A 27,898-nucleotide genomic window follows, 5' to 3' on the forward strand; every position below is an offset into this window, starting at 1 on the left:
CAGCCTGTATTTTACGAATAAACTGCGTTTGCTCCTATGTGTGATGTTTGTTTTCTTTCCACACTGCTCATGTCCCAAATAATTGAAGTAGGAAATGATGCTAAATTCATAGCTTACTAGGGTTCTTAGCAGAACATCAACACCTCACTCACATCACAGCCGAACATGAAGAGGTCTGAGATTTAGCATGAGGAAGTGACTTGTCCAATATATTATAAATGACCAACCTGGGTTCATCTATAAATTTATGGGTATTCTGAAACCTGACCTAAGGACTCTCTCTCTGTATTTTAATCCTCACCTGAGGATTAGTTTTTTCTGTTGCTTTTCAGAGAGAGTAGAAGGTGGGGGTACAGGGGAGAGAGAAACACTGATGTGAGTGAGGCACATCGACTGGTTGCCGGACCCCACCACACTCGCCCTGATGGGGGGTTGGGGGCACGGGGAGTGAGCCCGCAACTGAGGTACATGCCCTTGATCAGGAATTGAACCAGCAACCCTTTGGTGCACAGGCCGACACTCTAACTGCTGAGCCATACCAGCCAGGACCTAAGGCCTATATATTGAATGTTAAATCTCACCCATCAAAACTGCCCTGCATTGCCATGGAAAATGGGAAAGCAAACGAGAACAGCAGAAGACGGCAGGGAGAGGAGAGAAAGAAAAAACCACAGTAAAACATTACAAAGAAGGGAAACACCGAAGCATAATATTTCTTCTAGCATTTCTATCTTTAAGACAACGACATGTAAAAGAAGATGAAACTTAAAGTCAGGAGCTCTAATTTTAAAAATGCATACAGTAATAGCTGGGCAAACCTGAATATGTTATTTAACTTCTTGGCATTACAATTTCTTCATCAGTAAACTAGGCATTGTTTTAAGAATTTTTAAAGACTCCATATTTCTAAATACAAACCCTATATTTGATGCAATTTTGCTTTGTTTTGTTTTCACCAGAGAACATATAAATAAAACCAAAAATTAACACTATTCAACACTAGTGTTTTGTGTATATGAAGAAATGAGTTTGATGTAATCAGGTTCTTGGCCTGAAATGGGGCAACAATTCACTCTGATCAGTTTTATGCCTCATTTGTTATGGTCAAGCCAAGAAAAGGGGCAGTCCGGCAATCACAGCAGTACCTTCATATTTGGAAATGTGGCTATAGTCAGAGAAGCTCAGAAGCATATACCTTGATTAACAGTGTGATTATAAGATGTGAAACCCAGCATTAATGAGACTAATATACCACTAGATATTAAATTTTTTATGTTGGAGGTAAAAAGTAGCCTCATATTAGCATATGTATTTCGGTTTTTGGCCCTTGAGAACAAGGAGGCATATTTATAAAATCTCTATTCATTTCAATAAATTATGCATGAATTTTAATCAGTTAGCAAATGAACACGTAATTGTTCTGCAGCAATATTAATATTCTTCATAACTTAATACACTATCAGACCCAGAGGTGTGGTGGGAATAAATCCCAAACGTACACTAGGTGTCAACTGAAGCATGCAATACCCCAAATACAAGATAAACCATGCCGATGTTACTTATTAACTTTCAATTAATGACTTCTATTCATTATCCTAGAGCTAAGCCTATTATAAAATCGAAATTATACATTCAAATTATTTATTTGTTTTGTATTTCAAATGATTTTTAAGAGTGTCTTGAAATCACAAGTCATGAAAGTATATTCTTATCTAATTATTACTATTGCAAATGCTATTTTACAAACATGTGTCACATATCAAAATGCAGTTAATTACTAAAATGTAAAACAGAAATAGAAGCCACAAAGCCAGAAAAAGTCAGTTAACAAAGTAAATACCAAGGACAATGACACGTCTACGTTCATTTGTCCAAATAAAACTAAATACCTCTTAATCCTAAATCCTATCTTCTTCCAATATGTTTAACTTACTTGTCAAAGAGGACTTAACAGAAACTCTCTCAAGATTAACTCTCCAAATGTAGAAGAAAGCAACAACAGTGTATGTGTCTCCTATGGCTGCTTTAACAAATTACCACAAATTTGGTGCCTTCAAAACAACAGAAATTTATTCCCTCAAGATTCTGGAGTCCAGATGTTTGGAGTCCACACACACACACACACACCAGGGTCTGAGAATCAACCCCTCGCCTCTTCCAATGTCCGCTGGCTCCTGCTGTTCCCTGGTTTGTTGCCACTTCGCTTTAATCTCTCTCATTGCTCACACTGCCTTCTCCTCTCCTCAAGTTTCCCTCTGTCTCTCACTTACAAGGACACTTGTGACTGCACGGAGGGCCCACACAGATAATCCAAGATACTCTCCCTGCTCAAGACCCTTAACTTAAATCCACCAAAACCATTTTTCCAGATGAAGTGATAGTCAAGGGTTCCAGGGATTGGGACCTGATACCTTTGGGGCCGTTTTTCAGCCTATCAGATACGGACTATGATGCCTCCTCCTCCTGAAAAACATCTGATCCCCCTTTTCTTTAGCTGGTATAAGCTTGTGGGGGGGAAAACACGCAACTTCATCTAGGAAAGTTTCCTAGTTAGGTTCAAAGCAATGGAAATGATAAAAGAGCTAACAAACAATTTATGATTCTACACTGTATTGGGGTGGGAGTGTGTGAAAACAGAGATGCTCAAAATTATTAATCGCAATGGCTACAGGAGTCAATGCTCCAGTACCATGCCTAAATTCCTGCAAACAAACAAACAAACAGCAAAAAATAATAACACCCAAAACAGTACTAGCATGTTTGCCGTGGAGACAGATATTTTCTTATTTGCTATCATCTGTTTACTTAAATGAATGGATCATGTCAAAATCAATGTTCTTCTATTTCTGTATCATTCCTCTCATTAAAATTTTGATCCAGTTCCAGTGAAGAAAGAAGACTCGCAAGTTCGTGGTCCACGCTGTTTAGCTTTCTCCGCCTCACCTAGTAAACGCAGAGTAGAGGGCAACTGACATACAGACGGAGAGACGGAAGGACATCAGTGTACCAAGTAATTCAAGCATTTATTCATCAGCTGCCCTATAAGAATTTTAAACGATTTTAAATTCTGCCTCAAAAGCTTAATGATGCAATTTAAAGGTACTCGGGTGTTTCAAGAAATTGGGAATAACAACGCTGAGGAACAGAAAGGTGCCTACTTCCCATGAGAAATGGAAAGCAGGTTACAGGCAATTAGAAGCACTTTCTGTGGGCATTTAATACCACATGTAGACAACATAAATTGTTACATTTTTTCCTTCAATGCTAAAGTGTAAAATACACATTTAAAAACTTTTACATTTATTGAACAAGGTTCCTTCTGCACCTACATTTTATGAACTGTAATGTAGATATATTTATGAGAATAATAGTTCTTTTGTGATTTTCACTGTTATGTTAATTTACACAGTAAATTTCATGAGTTATCTTTCAGGTAAATTAGTATTTTAATTGTTTACACAGTTGTGCATTAATACATATCTTAAGTCAAAAAAATTTTTAATTTGATACAGTAAAATCTCTTTTTAAATCCAACAAAGCAATTGACAGATATCCTTTTAAATCATGTCATTCGGGAGGCTCATTAGCTTGAACTGGTCAAATAAAGTTAATGTTAAGACATTAAGAAGTTTGGGTGTTGTCAGACTTGAGGCTCCAACACCTAGACCACGTATCAATCAAAACAGTGACTGTTCCCTACTATCATGTCGATGAAATTTAGACGGCTGTTGGCATATAGTTATGTAGACTGAGAAGAAGCGTGACTGTGCTCCACTGCCCACACTCACACACACACACACACACACACACACACACACACACACACACACACGCACGCATGACCACCTATGATATAAATTTATATCTGTAGGTGGGCAGAAAAACTTTCAGTAAAAAATAATTGCAACTGAATAACAAAACCGTCACGTAGCACAGGTTCCATGCTTGTTTATACTGCGTGTTTCTGTCACTGTGGGTAGGCCCAGCCAGGCAGCAGACTCCTCCCGGCCTGCGGCGCTCTCCGCGGACAGTGCCCGGGCTGCGGGAGAGCGGGGGCCAGGCCGGGAGCTGAAGGTCGTGCGGGGCGGGGGGGGGGCGCGGCCTACCCCACACCACGGCCCCTCCAGTGTAAGCGGCCAGCGGGCTCCTCTGCACAAGCGCCACACAATGTTAGAAATAGTCACCCACAGCAACCCAAGGCCGTGGTGGCCTAGAATTAAAGCCCTTGCGCTTCCATCTCTCAAGAGCCTGGAGCAGGGTTTTGAGGAAGGGGGACCATTTATTCCCGCGAGCTGACCATGGCCAGGGAGGCATACACGGGCGCCCGAGGACACAGCTTGCTCATGGGCAAGTGAACTGATCATGTTTTTGGAAGACAATCTATTAATATATATCAAAAAGTAAGTGTGTTCATAAACTGGAGTAACCCAACCTCTAGGAATATATTGTATGAAGAGAATTTAAATCTTTGTTTAGAAGAGCAAAAAATTAATAACTCAAACTATTAAAAAATAGGACAGTGGTGAACACAAATTATGATATATCCATTCAATAGAATTTTGCACAAACTTCAAGATCTCAAGTTGTGAAGGTTACATAACAAAAGTCAGAGGATATTTAAGATTCTTAGAGCATTCATTAGAAAAAGAAGGGGGGATATGACCAGAAAAGCAAAACAAAACAAAAACAAAAAACACCAACCACCAATCACCACCCAAAAGAAAATATACCAAAAAGCAAACAGCAGTGATTGGAGAACCTGGGAGACCATGAGCGGATTTGCTTTTCTCTTTTACATCTGTTTTCCAATAAAATTCTAATGTGCTCAGAAAATTTCTCATCATTACATTCTTAGTATTTGTCACAGTGCCTGACAAACTTCAATAACATTGTATTAGAATGAATGACTGGCTCAACATCACCTAAAAATTAAAAAAATAAAAATAAAAGGTCCCCATGCCACAGCAAGAAAAATTATCCACATAAATTACATCTATTCCATACAGAAAAAGGTAGGCTGCAACTTCAGCAATGATGACCAACATTTAGAGATGAAAACAGTAAAACCTTGTGTATTTACTTATTTATTTCCAGATGCTAAAAAGTTAGGTCCTCAAAATATAAGATTTAGCACCTCTTACTTTGAACTGTGTAGCCAGCCAATTGCTCTGACATTGATACACAGCACCTACAAAATGTTACTATTTAATTAAAGGAGTTAGTTGACTGGAACAACAGAACACTGTCTCGGCAATTGCTTAGTGACCAAGTGGCATCAAGTGATTTATCTAGCTTGTAAAAAAGGGCACAGCTACAAACATACAATAATTCCTTTTTGTCTTTTAGTTAAAACAGGTCAATTAATATTTTTAAAAGGATTTTTCAGGTGCTTAAAAAAAGTGCATATGTATGCATATATAAATATTTGAATTACAATATTCCTCAAGGATGCTATCAAAATACACAACTGCACTTATCCCAGAATATATACCAATAACTTGAAGTTCTTGAATGAAAATTTAATTCAAGGTAGGAGAAAATTCTGAGGATAAATATGCCACTCTATTAAACAGCTATTTTGTCTTTCTACCTTTGGGTAAAATGTATTTATTTTTTAAAACTGCAAGGTCTGTGGAATTGTAGTATAAAAACTCAATGACATGGTTTTTCCTGCTGCCTAAAGTGCTGAAATTAAAAAAAAAAAAATCCAATGCAGCAACTAAACGGCAAATTTTGCATACTAAATTTTATATCTTAGGCATTACCATGGGTTTTATTCAGCTTGATTTGAAAACATTGCTGTAATAACTTTATCACCTGCTTGAAATAAAAAGGCACGCCAGCGGCACCCTGCTTCAGATCTGTCAGCAAGAACTAAAAACAAGTTTAGCTGCATATTAGGGTATAGGAAAAGATGAATGGATTTTCAAAAGTGAAGTTTATTTGCTTTTTTAGCCCATATAATCTAGTCCAAAAACTACAATTTGCCTCATTAAAATCTATGCAATCCATTGGTTCAATAATTCAAAACCTTTATCAAAGCCTGCATAGTGCCCCAGTCCATATGGCAGAAAACCATGTTATGATGAATATTACAGATCCTTTTGATTGAGTCATCAGTTGATACAGAAGATGGCTCTGATGGCCATTTAATCCCTCATTTCAGCTTGGTCAGAGCTCAAACTGTTCATGCATCTCAAGGAAAGAACATCCAGTTTATTCCAAGAACAGTAATCAGGTGAGTAGTAAAGCTAGAACAGCCGTCAATTGGTTGGTTGGCTCCCTCAGGTCTAGGGCCATGAAGAGGTAATCACATCATCATCATCAGATAGCTTTGTAAGGCAGAAGAATAAAAAACTTATAAATGGTGACAGAAAGGAGGGGACTGGTGTTTGGAAATGACAATATATGTCCGAGCAACATGTCAAGTATGCCTAGGTTACACAGGTGGTTACTCCATTCTAGGTTATAGGTCAAAGGACTTGAAGTAACACCACTGAGATAGACATATATGTGTATATATTTAAAATATATCTTTATTGATTTTAGAGAGAGGAAGGGAGAGGGAGAGAGAAACATCAATGATGAGAGAGTCATTGACCGGCTGCCTCCTGCACGCCCCCTACAGGGGATCAAGCCCGCAACCCGGGCATGTGCTCTGACTGGGACTCGAACTTCGATCTCCTGGATCCGAGGTCGATGCTCATTCGCTGAGCCACATCAGCTGGGCCACGATATATATTTTATATTAATACATATTAAGACACAACGGCCGACTCCAGTAAAACATGAGATAACAATTAAAGAAATAAATCCTCTGCAAAATCTGTATAATAATGAATTATTCTCTCTCTGTGTGTGTATGAACACACATACATGTATAATATATAATATAACCCACAAAAGTATTATATTAAAATACCCTGAGTCTTCCACATTTAAAATATAACATTAAAAATCTCATGAGCCTGCCCAGCTGGGGTGGCTCAGCAGTTGAGCATCGACCTAGGAACCAGGAGATCGGGGTTCGATTCCTGGTCAGGGCACATGTCCGGATTGTGGGCTGCAGCCGATCAATGACTCTCTCATCATTGATGTTTCTCTCTCTGTCCCTCTCCCTTCCTCTCTCTGAAATTAATAAAGATATATATTTTTTAAATATCTCATGAGCCTAAACTTCAAATTTTAAGAAATTTTAAACTATGCAATTAGAAGAATTTGCCAGCATTTCATTATAACCAAACATAATTTTTGACAATGTGACCCCTGGGTTGTGCTGACTCATTGTAATATAACACATAATAAGCATCTGTCCATTATGAATATGTACTTTGTGATTATGCCAACTCGCTTTAAAATGATGCGTGAAGTTTTCATGTACATGTAGCCAGCAACAGATGGTCATTTTTCAATGTAATGACTTAGTCAGCAATGGAATCGGGGGATACTACTTGCTCCCTCCCTGGTTACCAGGCTCAGAAAATCCAAGACTGTATTTGCCTGAAGTTGATCAGGACAACTACTATTTACCTGCTATTTCTTACATGACTCTAGAAAGTACAGAGTAGTCATTTTTTGGTCAGGCATATCCCTCTATGTATGCCATTACTAAATTTAACACTTTATGAAAAAATATTGTGATGACATAGAAAAACAATTGAACAAGATTTCAATGATGTAGATAACTCCTCTAGATAACAGGCTTTATGTACGCACTATTAACTCCCAAGCAGTCATAATATTAGGATGCTTTTTAATTCAAAAAACATAAATCTTCAAAGATTAAAAAAAAATCTTCATAGCAAAGAAACTGTGTCTTTGGCTTATGCAGATTCAATTCAGTTTTATAATGTGCAGATTCCCAACATGTATTCATTCCAAAGAACAAATGATACAAATGACCAGTTATAGAACATTTCCTCAGTTTTGACATTAAACAAAACAACAAAACAATATTTCCAACACCATTATTGAAGAGATTGTCTTTATTCCACTGTATTCTCTAGCTTCTTTTGTCATATATTAATTGACCATAAAGACGTGGGTTGATTTCTGGGGTCTCTGTTCTGTTCCATGGATCTATTTGCCTGCTCTTGTGCCAGTACCAGGCTGATTTGATTATAATGGCTTTGTAGTATAGTTTGATGTCCAGCATTGTGATCCGACCACTTTGTTCTTCTTTCTCAAGATTGCTGCAGCTATTTGGGATCTTTTTTGGTTCTATATAAATTTTTAGAATATTTGTTTTAGATCTGCGAAATATGCCATAGGTATTTTAATAGGGATTGTGTTGAATCTGTAGATTGTTTTGGGCACTATGGACAGTTTAATGATGTTAATTCTACCAATCTAATGGACATGGTATATTCTTCCACTTGTTTATATCTTCTTCAATCTCTTTTTTCAATATCCTGTAGTTTTCCAGGTATAGGTCTCTTACCTCCTTGGTTAAGTTTATTCCTAAGTATCTTAATTGTTTGTTGTTGTTGAAATGCTAAATGGGTTTTTTTGGGGGGGACTGGAAGAAATTAACCAAAGAACATATATGCAGAACCCAGGGACTCAGACAATAATGTGGCGAAGGCTTGGAGTGGGGCAGGGGCTGTGAGGGGGGACAAAAAGGGGGGAAATGGGGGACATATGTAATACTGTCAACAATACAAAAAGGAAATAAAAAGGAATAAAGACTAGAATGTAAGAAACAAACAAAAAACCCCACAATTATATATTCTATTGGGTTAGATGACCTTGATAAAACCAGGAGATGGAGAACTTTTAATGTGAAATGAGTTCAGCAGAATCAGTCAGTGTCTAGATCAACTATTCCTGATGCTAACAAGGTAAGAGGAGATTTGCATAGGGGACCAGAGAACAGATATCTGTGCACTTCTATTTCGTCTGTGAACTAAGAAAGGCAGGTTTTTAATGGTAACCTGAGAGCGTACAGGCATAATGCTAAATAAAAGGCAATGCCATAAAAACAGAGCCATCAATGTCATCAAATAATTACAGGAACTTCTGAATAATTATTTTAATCATGTAGTTCTGATAGAGCAGGCAGTTAGATAGGCATGAGCAGAGCAGGGAGGACTGACCAGGTACATAATGTCACCAGGGCGGAAAGCCCCGGGTGCCTAGCAACGGGCAAAACTGGGAAAACAAGTGTCATAGGCTAGGACCTTAACCCCCAGGGTGACCTTACTATCCCTAGCATGTTGCTACTCATGTGGTTTAGATGCCCTGACCTTTCATATCGCTTGTCATGCGGTTTAGACCACCTTAGAGGAGGAACAAGGGGGCTGGAGAAGAGCCTCATATGACCCCCATACAAGCTCTTGCAGGACCAGTCCCTTAAGCGTTAAGTGCTCAGGACAATGAAGTTCTGATAAGTATCAAATAATCTTAGGAACAAAGCCTCAGGTCTGTTAACAACAGAGACAGAGTTTAGGTCAAACCAGACATAACATCTAGGCCTCAGTTGTGTTTCAGCTCCAAGCCCCGAAAAGCAGCAAAACCAGACAAAGTGTCCCTATGGCTAACATCGGGACCAGCTGCAAAGACTACTGACCAATCGGTAGAGACTAAGACCCTGAAAGATACACCTGGAAAGCTGAAGAACCAATCACGTGGTCAGAGTTGGAACTTTCAGGTTCCACCGGCCCCCACCCACCACCACCACCAACACACACACACCTCCAGCCAGAGGAGAGGGACTGAAGATTGAGTCCAGTTGCCAATAGGCAACAATTTAATCAATCATGCCTATGTAATGAAGCCTCCATAAAAACCCAAAAGGACTGGGTTCAGAGAACTTTCAGGTTGGTGAACAACTGAAGATCTGAGGAAGAGTGGAACACCTGAAAACAACATGGAAGCTCTTAGCCCTTTCCCCGTATCTTGCCCTATGCATCTCTTCCATCTGTCTGTTCCTGAGTCATATTCTTTTATAATAAATGGTGACCTAATAAGTAAAATGTTTCTCTGAGTTCTGTGAGCCACTCTAGTAAATTAATCAAACTAAAAAAGGAGGGTTTTTGGGTAATGGGAACCTTTGATTTATAGTCAGAAGGTCAGAAGTACAGGTGACAACCTGGACTTGTGACTGGCATCTAAAGTCTAAGGAGGGGTCTGTGGAACCTGTAATTTATAGCCAATTGGTAGAAGCATTGTGACTGGCAGCTGAAAGGGGCTGGGGAGGACCAGACCAGTCTTTCAGGACTGAACCCTCAACCTATAGAGTCTGATGCTGTCTCTGGGTAGATGGTGTCAGAAGTGAGTTGAACTGTAGGACATCCAGTTGGTATCCCAAGAAATGCTTGTTGGTATGGGGAACACGCTCCCTCCCACATACATTGGAATTGGTAGCAGACACTGTTTATCACCTAAATCATAAAATATTGGAAGGCAATTCTAGTTGTGACCCATTTAAATAAAGGGCACCAAGACCATGGCAATGCAATTATATAGCTAAGGAGTTGGGCTCTTCTTTTACAGCTACTGCTACGTGACAAGGAACCTCCCTATTCTACTTCAATAAATAGCACACTATGATGATTAAGGGCACGGGATGCTACAGCCAGACTGTTCATATATTCTCTCAGCTTCAAAATTTCCATTCTTCCTCACCTTTAGCCAGATCAACTGAGAATTTGCCAATGAAATAAAACTTAAGTAAAATATGCAAACATTTTCATGTGCACTGAAGAACCTTGTAAACAGTACCTCCATGAGTGGACTTAAGATGAATATGAATTGGGTACGAAAGCCTACTGTTTTAGGTATTTAAAGAGAAAAAAAGGTATGTTTCCTGGGGGTGAATTTTTGTAAAATGATACACTTATAAAAGTTGATAGCTAAGAGATCTCCCCATTGTAATTGAAGTGTATCATTTCTTGTTCCAAAGCAATACACTTACATTTTTCAAAGGTATATATCTACATCTATGTTCAATTTTTAAATTAAGAGTCTGACATTGGCTGAAGGTCAAGAAAGTTAGTTTGAAAATTAATGACAGAGTTATACCAGAAGCATGTAACTCCTACAAAGCATAATGATACGTTTAAAGTGTAAAGGCACTGACTTGTCCCTGAATACTTCTTTTTACTGTGCTGCAAAAGTTGTTTTATTTTAATATAAATCTAACCATGTTGAATAAGTACTTTACTAATTATAAATTTATATTTTCCTATTTATAAAATAAAGTGTCAATCAGGTGATGAAGAGATATCAATGGTCAAGCCTGTGCCCTCTGTGTTACATGGTACCACACGGGTGATGTTCACATTATAGGCAGAATAGCAGGGCTGGGGGGGGCTTGATAGTGTTTGTGACTGTCACAGTATTATAGATAACACACAGAAAATGCAAAAAGGTACAATAATATAGTCACTGCAGTGGTTTGAAAATGGCCACAAACTCTCTGAGAGCCTTCTCATTAAGAGGTTGGGTTCATGGTCTCTCCTCCTGAATCTGGGCAACCTCAGGCCTACCTTCCTGAGTATGTAGAGCCCAGGGGAAGTAATGGAACAAGACTTTGAGGCTAGGTCACAAAACACCATGTGGCTTCCCCTCTGTTCACTAGAACCTAGAACACTTGCTTCTGGAGCCCAGAGCCACCATGGGAAAAGTTCAATTAGCGAGTAGAGTTAGCCCAGCCCAGGTGCCAAACATGTACATGAAAAAGTTTCCAAATGATTCTCGCCTCCAGGAATTTGAGTCACCCTCAGATGTTCAATTTGAGCATCTCCAACTGAGTCCTGAAATGTCATGGGACAGAGAAAAACCATCTCTGCTGTTCCTTTCTGAATTTCTAGCCCACAGAAGATGTGCATTAGAAAATGGTTACTGGTTTATGCCAGTGAGTTTTGAGGTATTTTATTTTGTAGTAGTTAGTAAATGGACCATTCACTATGTCTTATGAAGAGGCTGAAGGTAAACTTTGATGACAGATGCAAACTTCTTAACATAAAATACACTGTTCTTTCATTATCTGCCCCTTGCTTACCTGTCAAGTCTCGTGTCTTACCACTCTGTGATTCTAATCCTAGGTTTATATATAACAATTTGCATTTTCTATGGGAAAATCTTCTCTTATATTCATCCACCTCTGTCCTTTATATGCTGCCTGCAGTGCCCTTTCACCATTTATAAGCTTTGCAAAATCACTCATCTTCAAATCTTGGCTCACTTATTACAACCTCTGATAAGCCTTCCTCAGCACACCCTCTGCAGATGGAAAAAAATTCATCTTTTTTTGGTAAGAGATTTATCTATATTATCTCTCTCTGTTTAGTTATTGAGGTCCTTGAAATGCAAAAACTTTATATTATTTGTATTTGAGTTTATATCATCACTTAACACATTAAACAATCAACCAATGGTTGCTGAATGAATGCATTTATAAGCAAATGAAAGGAGAAACATAAGCCAATTTAAACTGGAAGGCAGGATATCACCTAGGTTGGTGAGGACACGGAGCTTTCAAGCTGCAAGCTGGCTTATGAACTGATACAACAAATTTGTAAAACTCCTTTCCAGGACCTACTAAAGGTGGGCATAAGCATACCTGGCAACTCCACTTCTAGATATATGCTTCCCCATATTAGTATCTGTCCTGCAAAGGTATGTGCTAGAATATTCATATACCACTATGATAAACAGCTCAGGGAAAATAAACGCCTATCATCAGTGAAACAGACAAATTGTGGCACAGCCATCAGATAGAATATTTTACGACAATGATGTCAAATGATCCACAGCTACTTGTGACAATATGAATGACTTTCACAAATTTAATGTTGGAGAGAGAAGCCAAGTGAAAAATATAAACTGTAAAATTTCATTTACCTAAGTTATTCATTAGTGTTAGAAGCCAGGGACAGTGGTTACCCTACCCTGGGGGGAGTGGGGTTAGTAACCATAAGGAACTGAGGAGGGCTTCTGGGGTGCTGATAATATTCTTTTTTTGATGTGGATGAGTATATTAATTTATGAAAATTCATCAAGCTATACATTTGTAAAGCTATATATTTAATGTATAATTTTCTACACTATACTTATATAAGAAATTTAAAAATAAGTAAAGAGAAAGGTGACTGTGTATCCAACTGGAACCAAACTCATGCCCAGAGACACCCCTACACACAACTCAAGGACCATTAATATGATTAGAATTTCATCCTAACTGACATTCAATATTGAAAGTCAGCATTTTAATAAGAATCTAATTCCATAAAAATTTCTTGAACATCCCTACCTTAAATATAAAAACAGAGTAAGTGGAAGAGAAAACTTCCTCCAGACAAAAATTAAAAGTTTTCTAACCCCATTTCACCAAGTTAAAAATGATATGACAATAAAGATAGGAAAGGAAGGAAGGGAGGGAGGAAGGGAGGTTATAGCTATAATGTTACTTGTCAGGGCAGGATGCAGTTAAAAGCAGTAGTCAAGCAACTTAAAAGAAATGCATTATTTCTAAAGTAACAATAAAATGATAACTATGATCATAGTAGTTAGAACCATTAAAATTTAAGCAGCTTTTCTCCACTGCCACTATATAAACTTATTTAGTTTACATAGAGCATACTTTTACCATGTGCTGAAAAGAGTCTGAGCTCTGGAGTCAGCCTTGGGTTACAGTCTGGGGCCAGCTCCTTTGAGTCACATGATCCGAACAATTTTACCTATGAGCCTCAGGTTCCCAGTCGGTAAAATGGGGACAATAAGAGTTGTCACAAAACTAGAGAAATCACCATCTGTCTATCTATTAAGCATCTATCATAGCACCTGGCACATTGTAAATACATTATAAATGGGTGTTTTTCTTACAAATTATACTAAACACTTATATTCTGTTTTATTAAATTTATATTTACTAGAAAGAAAAATAAATGACTTAACCATGTCTATATCCCAATACATCAATCAGTCACTAAATAAGCTTCCGAGCTGGTGCTAAACCACCTTCATTACCAATGTGCATGGAAAGTGAGGCGAACTGATGCCCCAAAAAATCAAGAAGAAACAAGTCCTTAAGGACATGCTTGCTTATTGACATATTTCATTTATAAAAAGGCCACATTTTCAGATACCTTTTATATTGTCCATATACTTGTTATTAACTGAATATAGAACAGTTTTTTTTAAAGTCGGAAATAAAATGAAGAAGCATAAACATAAGGTTTGTTGGCTTCTTGGACACTCATGGACAGAAACTATAGAGGAGAGGAAGGAATTATAATAGTATCAGGTACAAAAAATAAATTTTAATATGTTATAAGTTAAAGACCAGCTATTCCTATGGCTACTTCTTAGTCATTTTTATTAGCAATAAAACAATGATTTGCCTATGACAATGCTCAAAAAGGTTAATCAAATCAATGCATAAATTAAGAATGTTTTTTGTTTATAATAATTTTTGTTAAAGCGAATTGAAGAGAAGTGGGAGAGAAAGGATAAAAGTCTGATGATATTTAAAACACATGCTATTCGATTTGGGTATTTCAGAGACACTCTCTTTTAAGAATCAAAGAAAACACACACATCAACAAGATGGCACACTTCCATCACCCAGCAGAAAAGCGTGCTGCTAATGATAAAAGGTATTCATAAAACTAATTTCAATTATATCTCATACTCTCCCTACAGCATTCACTCCAGGCATTTGCAACAACAAAACACTTTATTTTCACTATCAAAAGAAGATTATCAGTATAAACTGCTTAAGCCCATTGTCAATAAGCAAGATAGTTTAAAATTAGGCAAGTAAAGCCAGAAAATGGAAACCTTAGGGTGTTAAAGAATCTTTAAAAAATAACTGTGATAAACTTTTTATAACCATCTTAAGAGTCATTTTCCTATAACACCATAGGTTCAAGGTGATAAAGGGTCACTAATATATTGCCAAATGCATTTTGATGAGATAGATTCCATTATAATTGCTGCAACCATTCCAGCCCCAATTTAGACATAGAATCCAATTATCCATTTCATTTTCATTTAGACCTCATGGGCTAGATCATTTATCACGTTTCATGATAATGATCAGAAGACACATGGAAAGTGATTTCTGGAGGTAACAAATTACCTTCCATATTAGCATAGTTTACAAGATCCTGTCAACAACTACTATGCATAAACATGAGGTAATTAAATTTACAATGTGCAGGAGTGTTTGATATGCTACTTGCTTCCCTTACAGCTGCCAAAAATCTGGGTTGCTAAATGCAGCAGACCCGTTTGGTTGCAAATCAGGAATCGTTATGCCCCGGAACTCCAACAGGTAGCCGTATGCTGCGGTTCAAGATGCTGAGACGCATCTTTCATCATGTGGTATTATTACTTCTTGCCACCCAGCCATCCATCATTCCTGCAGAGCAGCCTGGAATGATGGTCCCGGACCCTCACAGTCCTGCTCCTTGAGCTCTGTCTCATCCGTCTTTTGCATCACTCCAGATTCACAGCGAGGCACACGCTCTGGCTGCAAAGCCGAACGTGAAGCTGTAACGCCTTTAACCTCCGCTGCCTCGCTAATAGTGAACGATTTCTCTTTATTATGGAACCACCGTTCTGAAAAGACTACTCATGCTCGCTGATGCTGAAAGATGATTTTTAAAATAACCAAGTTATAAAATTCCAATAGTTGTGGAGAAATGCATTCTTTTGTTTTATTTTGTTTTTGCCACTTAGGCTTCAGAATTGCATTAGTATTTCTATTTTTATATTTATTCAGAAAACTCAGAAACACAAATTTAGACACAGACAGACACAGATGCCTCTGAGTGCAAAGGTACACACAACAAAGAGAAAAGATAGCCTATAACTGTATCTAAATTCAATATTTCTATCTGAAGTCTATTAGAGTTTCAAATGTTTGATAGTAAAAATCAAAATTTAAGGTACTTAGCATGTTGAAATTGCAAAACAGGGGTTTATCCTTGACACAGTGCAAACAAAAGAAAGAAATGTAGAGTTAGATGCAAGAATATTCGTGAAAAGTGCCATTTAAAATAAATCTCTTACCCATCCATTTTTCACTTTTACACTTATTGCTAAGAGGACCTTCAAAAGTGATACGAGTTACCCAGTGGTTGGTATACCATAAACCATCCAAGACTAAAGGGTCTTAACTCCACTCCATCTGAATGCTGTTATAAAAGTTTAATAAATCAAAATGATCAAAATGTTCCCAGTGGCAGATGGGGATTCGGTTTCTAATTCAAATTCTCTTTAATATATGGCTTCTCTCTGACATCTTGCATCTCTACCATCCCCGTTGAATCCCAAACACCCTGCTTTCATCATTACCATGCATCCACCGGTCCAATCGTGGTAACCACTTTTTAACAATCTTACACAATAAAAAGAAATGTCAAACCTAGTGGGGTTCTAACACAGAAAATTATGGCAGGTGGGAACTCTTTATCTACCCTTAAGTAAACATTTTTAAACCATCCGCTGCAGTGAATGGCATTCTTTGAGGATTAAGAAATGCTGTTGGCCAAAAGTCTTAGAAAAAAAAATCCCCCTCCTTCCAATGCTTTAAAAAATTGATGTGAGAAAAAGACATGTCTAGGAGCATTATTATCAGGGGCAATCAAATTCTGAAGAGCAGAGAAAGTTGAGAAGTCTTTAGATAGTTTACCTTATTTTTATAAAGTGAAGTTTTCACAAAGAATACTTTGATAGTCTGGAATTCAACCAGGAATGTACATAAAGTAGCAGGAAAAAATATTTACACATCCTGTATCTTAGATCTGGTTTTCATGTGAATCATCTCAGAAATAAAGAAGAAAAGGACATTTAGTTACATTAAGGCCTCCTTTTAAAAATTCCATTTAATTGAATACAAATGCTTTTATCCTAAGTTTAACAGAATAAAAAATTCTGATAATATTGGCTAAAGTCTATGAAATGAAAGCTCACAAAATATTTCTATGCACTATGTACATACTGGTTAATTTGTCTTGTATCTCTACTTAATACTCTAAAATTAGTGGAAGCCTTTTTCCCATGCCTAAAGATTTTAAACCTGTCTTCAATTACCCCAATCAAGAGTTTACAATTGAAATTACCGTCTGTGCTCTCAAATAAGTTCTACATATCTTCCAAATTTCTGTCCATAATACCGTATTTCACCTAGTATCCCAGGCTACTTCTCCTATCATTCCACAGTGTTCTTAATATTTCCTCCATAATCTCTCACCCTTTACATGCTCTTTCCACCACAACCCCCCTCAAGGACATCTTGCCATTTCAAGCCTTTATGACAGTTAGAGCCCCTTAGTCTTCCTCCCTGCAAGCTCATTCTCCAAATCAGCTCTCATCCCGGTTTGCTGAGATATATGAAGACATGAGTAGCCTTTTATAAAACTTCCACAAGTTCCCAAATCAAATTACACAATAAATTTATACAGGTATCCTCTGCTTTTCAAAAGTTCACAGTATACCTCTTCACTTTTTAAATATATATATATATTTTCCAGCTTCATTCAGATATAATTGAAACATTTGTAAGTTGAAGTATACCTCCTTCACTTTTACGAAAGACCAACATTAGTACCTGTTTTTACTAACTGAAAGAAATCACCAAAGGTAATAACGCAGGTAGCAAGGCAAAAAGCCAAAGCAGGATCCAGCGCGTGCTTCACAGTGAGCGGTGATCACAGTCAGCAGCGCCTCACCCGCCGGAGTGCCCCCTCCAAGCGCCTGCCCCGAGAACCACTCAGCATCTCAGCACCAAGCTGTGACAGTCAGTGAGCATCTGTGCTTTATTTCAATTTATACTGTGCATCTGTTAGCAAGATGTGTCCTTAGGTATCAGAAGAGCTCATAAGGCTGTTATGCTTCGCATAAAACTGGACGTAATTAAGCATTTTGATCATGATGAAGGAAATAAAGTCATTTGTGTGTGTTGAATTTTTGTTTTGGGAATGATGCAACTTTTTTCCAAGTAAATTAATTGTAATTGCTTCTTGCTTTATGCCATTTCAGCTTAGGAAAGTTTTCATAGGAATGCTCCACTTTCAGATGGCTGGGGGGAAACCCTGGATTCCTTAGTCTGGCATTCAAATCGCTCCGCAGTCGGGCCTCCAAGTACACGTTCAGACTCACCTCAGACTTCTTCCCTGGAACCACTGTGTCACGGTCCATATTTAATACTAGTCCCCAAGACCATGTGCTTGCACAGACCATGCCCTCTGTTTGGAACGCTCTTTACTTATCTTCAAGTATCCAAATCCTACCCACCCATCAATGGTAAGCTAATATCTTACCTTCTCAACACATTCCCTGACCACCAAGTCAGCAACGAGGCTGCCCCTCTGTCCTACACATTAAGCCCATGCCATCCACACGGCACTTTACGATCTATGGTGGTTTTGTTTCTCTACAATGACTTGATTATATTGCTGTGTGTTGGCCACGTGCTGCCTAGAGACACAGCAGTGAACAAGCAAAAGGGACTGGTTCCTGACTGGGCCAGTCTAGCGTGGGAGGCAGATGGTCGTAACCGCAGTATTATTTTGAAGACCGGTAAAGAAGCATGGAAGGCAGAAGAGTCCCTAAGGGAGGGGAGAGCAGGGTACATGAAAGCAAGTGAAAGAAAGCCAGCGCCGATCGGTGAGCGAAGGACAGGCTCCGGAAGGACTGGAGTAGTGGGCAGAGACAGGTGAAGGTGAGCCTTGCAGGCTGATGAGACACCTGGGGTTTCTGCTGCAGGGACAAGGAGCCGGGGGAGCCGGGAGAGCATGGTCTGCTCTGCTCGGGGTCACACGCTCCGTCTGGCTGCTGTGCGAAGGCTGCCTTGGGGGAGGTAAGCACTTGTGTGGGGAGACCAGTGAGGACGTTTGTGACAGGATTACAGGGAAAAGGGTGGTTGGTTACATGGATAAAAGTTATGGTAGTAAAGGTAAAAAAAAAAGGGGTGGGCTGGGCATCCTGAGGATATGCAAAACAATTTGGACAAACGAAGGATGCAGACACATATTTCTATTTGTTGTATCTCACCAAACAGTACAAAAAAATTTGAGACTACTGTCTTGTAAAAATACTGTTTTTGCACATACTAACAGTAGGTATTACATAAAGAGCTTTTGAAAACTTAGAGCTAAATAGAGAAAACAACTGTAAAACAAAATCAATAACACAAAATAACTTTCATTCGGCCGTTAGGTATTTTGGTGAAAACTGAGAAAAAAACTGAATAAAATAAGAATGTGAAAGCATGCATATAGCTGAGAACAAAGAAGCGTGGGTGGCCCTAGTGGTTTGGGTCAGTGGTTAGAGTGTCCGCCTGCGGACTGAAGGGTCCTGGTTTGATTCTGGCCAAGGGCAAGAACCTCTCTGCCCTGGTCAGGGTTAGTGTGGGAGGCAACCAACTGATGGCTCTCTCTCCTCTCTCCTCCTCCCTTCCACTCTCTCTGAAAAAAGCAATGGGAAAAAAATATCCTCGAGTGAGGATTCAAAAAAGAAAAGAAGTGTGGGTTGAGGAAATAGCAAGTGTGAAAGTCCTAAAGGAGTATGCTTGGAAGAGTCAGTATGCCTGCTGGGGGTTAAGGGAGGTGAGTGATAGAAAATAAATTTTAGGTGGTACCCAAAGGAAATTTCATTTAAGGCCTTTTGGACCAGGAAAGGGCTTTGGTTATTTTTTCCTTAATGTGAAGGGAAGCTATTGGAGGGGGTAACATGTAACATGAAAGTACCAATGGTTTCTTCTATATGTATACAAAGATGAAAGAAAATGCCAGTGGCAATTAAGAAGATATAAAAAACCATGTGGGTTAAACTTCTCAACAGGGTACAGGTAATTATTTGCTGTTCCTTTATTTGTTTTAACACAAGGACAGATTCTGTGATATCACAAATAAACATGCTTCCAACTTATGCAATACAGCAGAAAGATAACTATATATATAGTAGTTTAGGGCTCAGGAAGCAGAAAATGCAGAGCAAAATAAGGTTAAATTCCAAATAAAATCCTAAATTTAAAAGTAACTTTGTCCCTATAACTGGTAAGGGACATACACATCTGTAGGCCATAATTTCTTCAGAAACAAATATTAGAGCTAAAATAAAGCTATATAAGAAAAGGTTGTCATGAATTTGTGCATTGATAAAAGCTGCCCAAATTTTTCTACAGTAATTTAATCTCTGTCCAGTCCTCACTGTTACTACCCAAATCCTCAATTTTATCACTAAAATGGCACAACTTTTCCTTTTTTTTTTTTTTTTAAATAAAAACCAGTAACTGAATTAAACACAGCCCATGCTGAGGACTAACAAGATACATTTATCTGTACTTACTTGTGTTGACCTTGTGATTATTTTTACTTCTTCTAGATTAAATATTTCTTAGAAAAGGGAATAACATGAATTATATTAACCCAGATGGAAAGGAAAGTTCTTTCGGTGGTAATATGATAAACTTTGTTGAACAAGTTGATTTTGACTGATGTACTAAACATTTGACTTCTACCTAACATTTCATGAGTGTTTTCTGTTTTTGGGAGTATATTCTAGGTTTGTACTTTTAGTAAGTCAAGCTCCTGATGACATTTTACTAGTAAGCAGAAGGTGGATTAGCAGGCTTTTTAAAAGATGTGGCCATCTAAGTGGCAAATAGTGTATACTAACTGCAAAAAGCCAAACACCAAACTCATCTGGCAGTCGTACAGTGATAGGGAAGCATGCTATTACTGACTCTAGAAGATGGAAGGGAGAAACTCAAGAACTACAACTAATGAAATAATGTCCAACCACAACACACATCACCATCTTTACGCATTGTACCACGAAAAACTATGAGTTATCTCTCTACTTTGCTGCTTGATTTCAATCAGTTAGTTATACAGCTTCTGTTTAACATTCTATAAAAACCTCACAGTACATTATTTACAAAATTCGTGCTTAATAATGGGTTTTAATAGACTAGATCCTTTGGTAGGTATTTTCATTTTATTGAATTAAAAATGTTACCAAAATCAAAGACAAAACTCTGTGCCACAAATTCAATAATTCTGTATTTTCCTATAAAATTAAATTATAAATTGCTTGAAAGCTGAAACTGTATCTGTCCTTTCTTTGTTATTTCCTAGTACCAATTACTTGCCATTTTAAGTATTCAAATAAAGGCTACTGGCTAATTTTTCAATGAAGTTACAAACTCATTTCATGATTTCCATTTTTGAGGTAAGGGAAAAAAAAAGTGAGCAGGGAGGGAAATATAGATTATATAAACACTGTTAGTCTGAGAAGTGGATATAAGTCTTTTGGAAGAAGTGGACCCAAATTTCATTTATCACAAACTCCAAGAGAACAGAATCGAGAGGCTCAGAAGGAAAGTAAAGACCCACCGTCAGTGATCAGTGTTCTGAAATCGAATTCCCAAGAGAAGGAATGTTTGGAACGCAGATCATTCTGCTTCCTTTTTGATCCTCCTCAAATTCTTAAGGAGAGAGCTCCAATAAAAGCAAACTCCCCAGAGATTCACTCCAAAAACAGGGACAGGCATCTCAGCTGCTAACATTATGTAGAGCTCTACACGTGAGTCACCTACAAAAATGCAATCAGATATCCTTTGGGAAAGAACTCTTGTTGCATTTTAAAACAAACAGAGAATACACAACAAGAAAATAACCATCAGGGCAAAACGAGCGCTGCAGTCTACCATTTTTGTAAAGTAGCAGAAGAAAATTAAGAGGCAAAGAAAATTAATAGTAAAAGGTATTTGGAATGATGATGTACAACCGTGGACAGAACAGAATTTCATTAATAACATGCTACCTAAAATAAGGACATCTAGTATCCTTTTGCTCATTTAGAATTTAAAAATGTACCAGACATCTCACACGTTGAATCACCTGAATTACAAGTAGTTACTCCGAATGAGAGGAGACTCCAAATGCTTCTTTTATCATACTCAAGGGTAACAAAGTAAACTTTTTAGATATGTGATATTTGGCGTCTCCTCCAAATCAGAGACCTTTGATATCTTCTCCTCACTGACTGCATGTGCTTTTCCACGTGTGCAGGGGAGGCTGGAGAAAACTATTACGTGGCTTATCCCTGTGTTCTTAGACTTTCATGATAGTTCAGATTTTATAAAACATCGGGGTTTAAATGGAATTCTCCCAGATAACACCAAATTTCCTGTCAAGTTGACTAGTTTTCACAATAGAAGCAAAGAAACGTTATCTTCGAGTCCCCATTAAGAAATAAAGAATCTTTATATGAATTCATGAGTCTGACAGCTGTGCTATGAAAACGAGTTAAAAATCAATAGTGTGAGATATTAAGCGGACTGCTGAAGGGCTCAAAGTAGAAATTCCATGGCCTTTAACCACCAAATAACAAAAGCATTAGTAAAGCATGTCATGCTTTCCACTTCCTATATGTTCTTACTTCTAATTTAAAAATATTAAAGCATTCAACATACTGATTAAATCAGGATTAATTTTCAAGCAGAAATTAAAAAAAAATTTTTTTTTTATTGATTTCTAGAGAGAGAGTAAAGGAGAGGGAGACAGAGAGGCACCGATGCGAGAGCGAAACGTAGATGGGCTGTTTCCTGTACGTCCCCCCGAGGGGTGGAAGCTGCAGCCTGGGCATGTGCCCCGACCGGGGCCTGAACCAGCAACCTTTCGGTGCATGGAATGATGCCCAACACACCGGCCAGGGCAAGGGGAGATTTTTATGCTAAATTTAAGTAACCCTTTCTAGTTCATACTAAAAAGGAAAGAAAGTACAAAAAACAATTGCCATAATCTTGCCCTATATGCCACCAATCTTCACTCTGCCTGTGGAGAGGAAGGGTTTGTGGGTCACCATCCATTCCCTACATCTTGTGGGGTCAGCCCCACTGCTCTGTGTCCAACTAAGTAGTTTTATTTATTAATTATTAGAAAAGTATCAATGTCTTTGGGTAAAGTTGTACTAGGCGCTGGAGCAAACTAAGATGAACTAGACAGGCTCTGATGGAACATAAACTACAAATAATTACAAGAGCACAGTCCAAAAAGTTCAAATGCAGACCTAGTGTTAGTGTGGACTTCTTTCCTATTTCACATACATGTGTGATGAATAACTGGTATTAGGCAACTGGTTCTATTAATACCTCACCTTTCATCAAATAAGCTATGATCTCGCTCCATACAGTTACCTGAATTTATTATGATAACACCGTCCTCCCACATTACCAAATTCCAAACTCTGTATGTCTTTTAAGGTTGAGTTGTACCTGCTTATGAAATACTTCTTCAATCCCAATGTTACCTGACTAAAGTTAATAATGCTCTCTAACATTATTTATGCAAATGTTCTCTACTGGACATTCTAGTTGTTTCTCCACATGCAACCATTTTGAAACTTCTTGGAAGTAGCAACCTCTCTAAATCCAAATGGATGTGACCAAAGGCGTATATATCCATATTGCTACCTTATGACCATAACCCTGGCTTAGGAAAGAAGACAAAACCATGGACACAAGTGAAGAACTGAAAACAACCTAGATCTTTCATGACTAAATGAACCAACCCTAAGGCCTATCTCTGCAACTTCCAGTTACAAAAGTCAGTAAATGCCTCTATTTTAAAGCTAGCTGGCATTGTCTTATGAAGGCGAGGGTCAACGACAATTCAATTCTTCATGATTTTAAACACCAAAATTTGTTTTACAGATCCAGCTACACTGAGTAAGGCTGGATAAATGTAGTGACATTTACTTAACAGCTAAAGGTCACTGGCACTCATTAAAAATACATAAAAATATTAACAATACTTCTGTTCAGAGTATTTTGATAATAGCTAATAGTTGACACTAGAATTTAAAAATCAAACCAGCAACAAAGACAAACAAGAAAACTGTGCCTTTGACATAAAATCACTTAAAATGTACTTGGAATTTTACAGATAAAAATAATAGATATAAAGCGTACCTAATAACTGGGAATACAATTTGTCAGTTATAACAATCAAAGAATTTTATAGAAGTTTATTGTGGTTCAGTTGGTTAGAAATGCAAGATCTTTAATTCAGACAGGAGAAAAAAGAAAGAAGATTGCAAATGAGGCAGAGAATGAGAATCTGTAACATAACTTCTAGACCGTAAAGTTGGTGTTTTTAGTTTAAAGTTTGTAAACACCATTCCAGCCTGTATTTCACATTTTTACACTTCAATTTTCTAGGAACACCGAGCAAAAACATCTGCTCTTCATCTCATCTCTGTAAAAACTTCTTTGTCAATAAAGATTGGCTTCCACCAGCTGAAGATGTTATCATTACTCAGAATGATCTGGAAGTAATGCTAAAGTCATACAAAGTAAATTCTATTTCAGTACACTTTTTTCCCCCCTACCTCTAGTGATGGGAACACAGATCAATGCTCTTCAACGTAAGAATTTTGCAGTAAAATTTTCATTTGTAACAAACAGCAACAAAAAAGCCTTAAGCATGCCCTGTCACTTTCAGTTTAGGAGAAAATGCACTAATAAACTCTTACCCTTGGGTCATCTTTGACAACAGGCAATACTATGCCAGCTCTTATTAAAGACTATTCATATCACTGCTCCCAAAATTTCCCTTAAAATTACTGTCTTTTTTATCCATGTAACAGGATGTCAGTTTTGAAAGTGCGAATGAGAGACAGGACCTGTCACCATAGTTAATTCTCAGCACTATTTCAACACCAGGACAGCTGACCCCCAAAGCGTGCACTTTTCTGGTTAGCAATATTTATATGGTGGTTCTCTGGACAAACAAGAAAATGTATTGCTCTATATTAGACTTCAAATACAACAGCAAGCAAAGTATCACTTGTAAATATTAGATATATAATGAACTAAAATATGTTAAAAAGAAAAGTAGAACTGCCAGAACTAATGAAATATGTTTCTAAAATGTTAGCAGACTCTAGGATGACAAATTCAAAGCACCATCATATTTCAACACACAAGTAAAATATAAAATGTACAGTGAAATATATGCTAAATGGCAGGACTTTCTTTAAAAAAAATAAAGAAAAAGGAAAAAGCCATAATTTTCTATGAAATTCAGAATTCTTCACTTATAAGTTTTATTGAAAAAATTATTCATTCCTCAGGTAACACTCCTAAGACAGCTACCATGTAGTCTCCAGGTTAAAAAAACACAAAACCAGACAAACAAAAGAACAAAACAAACAAGCTTTAATAAAATTGTGAAATATACTAGTCGATTCAGATATACAAGGGCCTTCTAGCAATAACAAAATAAATTTCTTAAATAGTATATGAAAGAATAAACTATGTCTATAAAGGGTGCTCCTGGATAAAACCCTTCAACTCTGCCTTCTGCAACCTGCTTAATACATCACGGGGCCATTTCCTCGAAAACCAGCTGCACGCGTATGAAACTGTAAGTGCCGAGAAGCACTCCAGCCGCCCTGCGAAGGGCTGCGTAAGGAATGAGCGGTGCCAGGCAGACGGAAGGACAGCACGCCCGCCTCCCCATGTCCCGGCGTATTAAACCCTGTGAGGATGACCCAGGGATACCTTCAGGCTTTCAGCAGCAGGCTTGGAGGCCTGGACACACGGAACAGACTGACAGCTGTCAGGGGGGAGGCAGGGAGGGGGACTGGATGGAAGAAGGTGAAGGGACTAGCCAAAGAACAGATATGCATAAGCCACAGACACAGACAACAGGGTGGCGGTGGCAGAGGGAAGGGGGGGTGAGGGGGGTAGGTAAAGGAGAGTAAAATGGGGACATCTATAATGGTGTAAACAATAAAAATAACGTAAAAAAATAAAGCAGGCTTAGGTGAGACAGGGGCTGGAATGAAGCTCAACGAAGATGAATATACAAACATGTACGAACAGAAGATAAACTGTCTTTCTACCTGAGCCCTGGAGTCAAATATTATCATATTTTCTTATTATTCAATTAATTGGGGCTGTGATTTCATAACCTTCAAGCAGGTGACTTGAGCTGACTCTGGAAACAGGAGAGAAGTTTCACTGAAAACAGAGTCAGATCCATCTATAACGATAAACTTCTTTATTGATGAGCTATAGAGTCTGCCAAAGCAAAAGCATTATAAGAGGCTAAAAGCATTATTTAGTAACGTTAGTGTGCGACAAAGCTGCGGAGGAAAAGCACGTGGCCAGCATGAGGAGTCGAGAAACATGGGGTTAACTTTGGCACAGTCCATGATTAGCTCAGTGTGGCTCTGGGCAGCTATGAAATAGCCTGAACTTCATTATTTTCCTTCTAAAAGTATTAAAGGTTAAAGTATTAAAATCAAGTAAATCTTAAAATGAAATAATATATGTAAAGACACTTGACGTCGGGTATTATAAAATACATCAACTTGAATACAGATGTATCTCATGCTCTCCTCGAGCCTGGGCTGTGCCGCGTGCCTTGCTCTCTGATGGCGCTTCATTCTCTTTCCCATGTCCCCACGTCCACATCTCTTACTTGAGCAGCTTTTCTCAACACGCAGATTCTATTTCAAAGAAAACTTACTTACAAAGGCCCTCCCTGATGTCTCTGACAAATCTCAGTCAAGATGTTTTTGTTAGGATCTGGCAGACTTCTACTTGAAGGGACTTAAATAATTTATAATTATTTTCATTTGTGTCATGATTGATTGATGCTTGAAAGTCTACTGAACAAAGCTGCATTTCCTCCAGTTTCACGTGACAGAAATACTCATTTGTTTAAGATTTCAGCTCAGTCGTCACCTCCGGATCTCCTTAACTAAAATATAAAGTCCTACCATTTTATGTGTTTTTTTCTTCATAACACATACCACAACACTAAAATTTCGGTATCTTTCTATATAGTGTGCCTGACGTGCCTCAATGGTAAGCTCCATTGAGTGAATAACTTTGTATGTTATTTACACTTGTATCTCTACAACGCAGAACAGTGTATGGAATAAAACAGACTCAGTAAATTTTGAATAAATGTGATAACACATTATGTACTTGTACTTATTTTTCCAGCATTCACTTCAGACATGTACTCATTTATCATAATCTCTCAGAATTCCTCCAGCCACCTTGGTTTTCAAGAATATTAATGAGGACCTCTTAGCAAGTCTAACTCTCTAAGATTCTATAGGGGGCAGAATTAATGAGCATCCACCCCTGGGTTCTGACACCGGTAAAATTCACAGGTCTGTGTGGGGATAGAAACTTTGAGCTTGATCTCATTGCCACAACGTTTTGAAGAGTAGATGTAATATCTGCGTTAACTGTTTTAAAAAGGAGATATGAATCTAATGTTAAAATGCAAACCAGATAATGGCAATATGGAATAAAGCGTTTTATATGGCTAGCCCTATTAAAGCATTTTAAAGGAGACTCCATTCAATGAAAAGAAAACACTGGTTGAAAACTTGTTTGACAAACTATACAACTACAGTCTTAATTTTACCTTAAGACATTATCAGAAATTCCATAACAATATAATTTTATAGTAAGTTGAGATGAAGAGAAGGAGGTTTTAAAATTGATCCAAATATTTACAATATTGCTTTTGGTCTAATAAAACCCTGTAATTTCATGCAATGAAAACAATTTTACTTTACCTCTCACAATAAGTTGAGCAAAATTGGACACACCAGAACCTAGTTCTGACTGAGTTACGCAGCGATACAAATCCTGGTCAGTTTTGGTCACTTCTTGCAATCTAAAGGAAGCAGCAAATCTTCTGTGATTGATGTTCTTAGTCTGGGCTACTGGTATATCTTCTCCATTTCGCCTCTGCAAACAGAAACCAATCTTTAAAAAAGCAGGTTCTTAACATTTCCATAAATCTAAAGCATCTTAGCAACCAATATCTGTGATAAATTATTCTTGTTGCTAAATTAGTAGGAAAATGTCTATGGAGCCCCACAAATTTTTACCAGGTTTGATGACACA

At 37.9% G+C, this 27,898-nt stretch overlaps 1 protein-coding gene across 4 annotated transcripts in view; it reads right to left on the reverse strand.

The window, feature by feature from the left end:
- Positions 1–27,898, reverse strand: part of PTPRK (protein tyrosine phosphatase receptor type K) — a 436,319-nt gene that overhangs the window by 164,350 nt on the left and 244,071 nt on the right. For all 4 annotated transcript variants that reach the window (XM_081140405.1, XM_081140404.1, XM_081140407.1 and 1 more), the window contains exon 6: positions 27,565–27,739. In XM_081140405.1, the coding sequence (XP_080996531.1) occupies positions 27,565–27,739 (175 nt within the window). The remainder of the gene's footprint in view (positions 1–27,564; positions 27,740–27,898) is intronic.

Source organism: Miniopterus schreibersii, assembly GCF_964146895.1.
Source record: "Miniopterus schreibersii genome assembly, chromosome: 6".
NCBI lineage: Eukaryota > Metazoa > Chordata > Mammalia > Chiroptera > Miniopteridae > Miniopterus > Miniopterus schreibersii.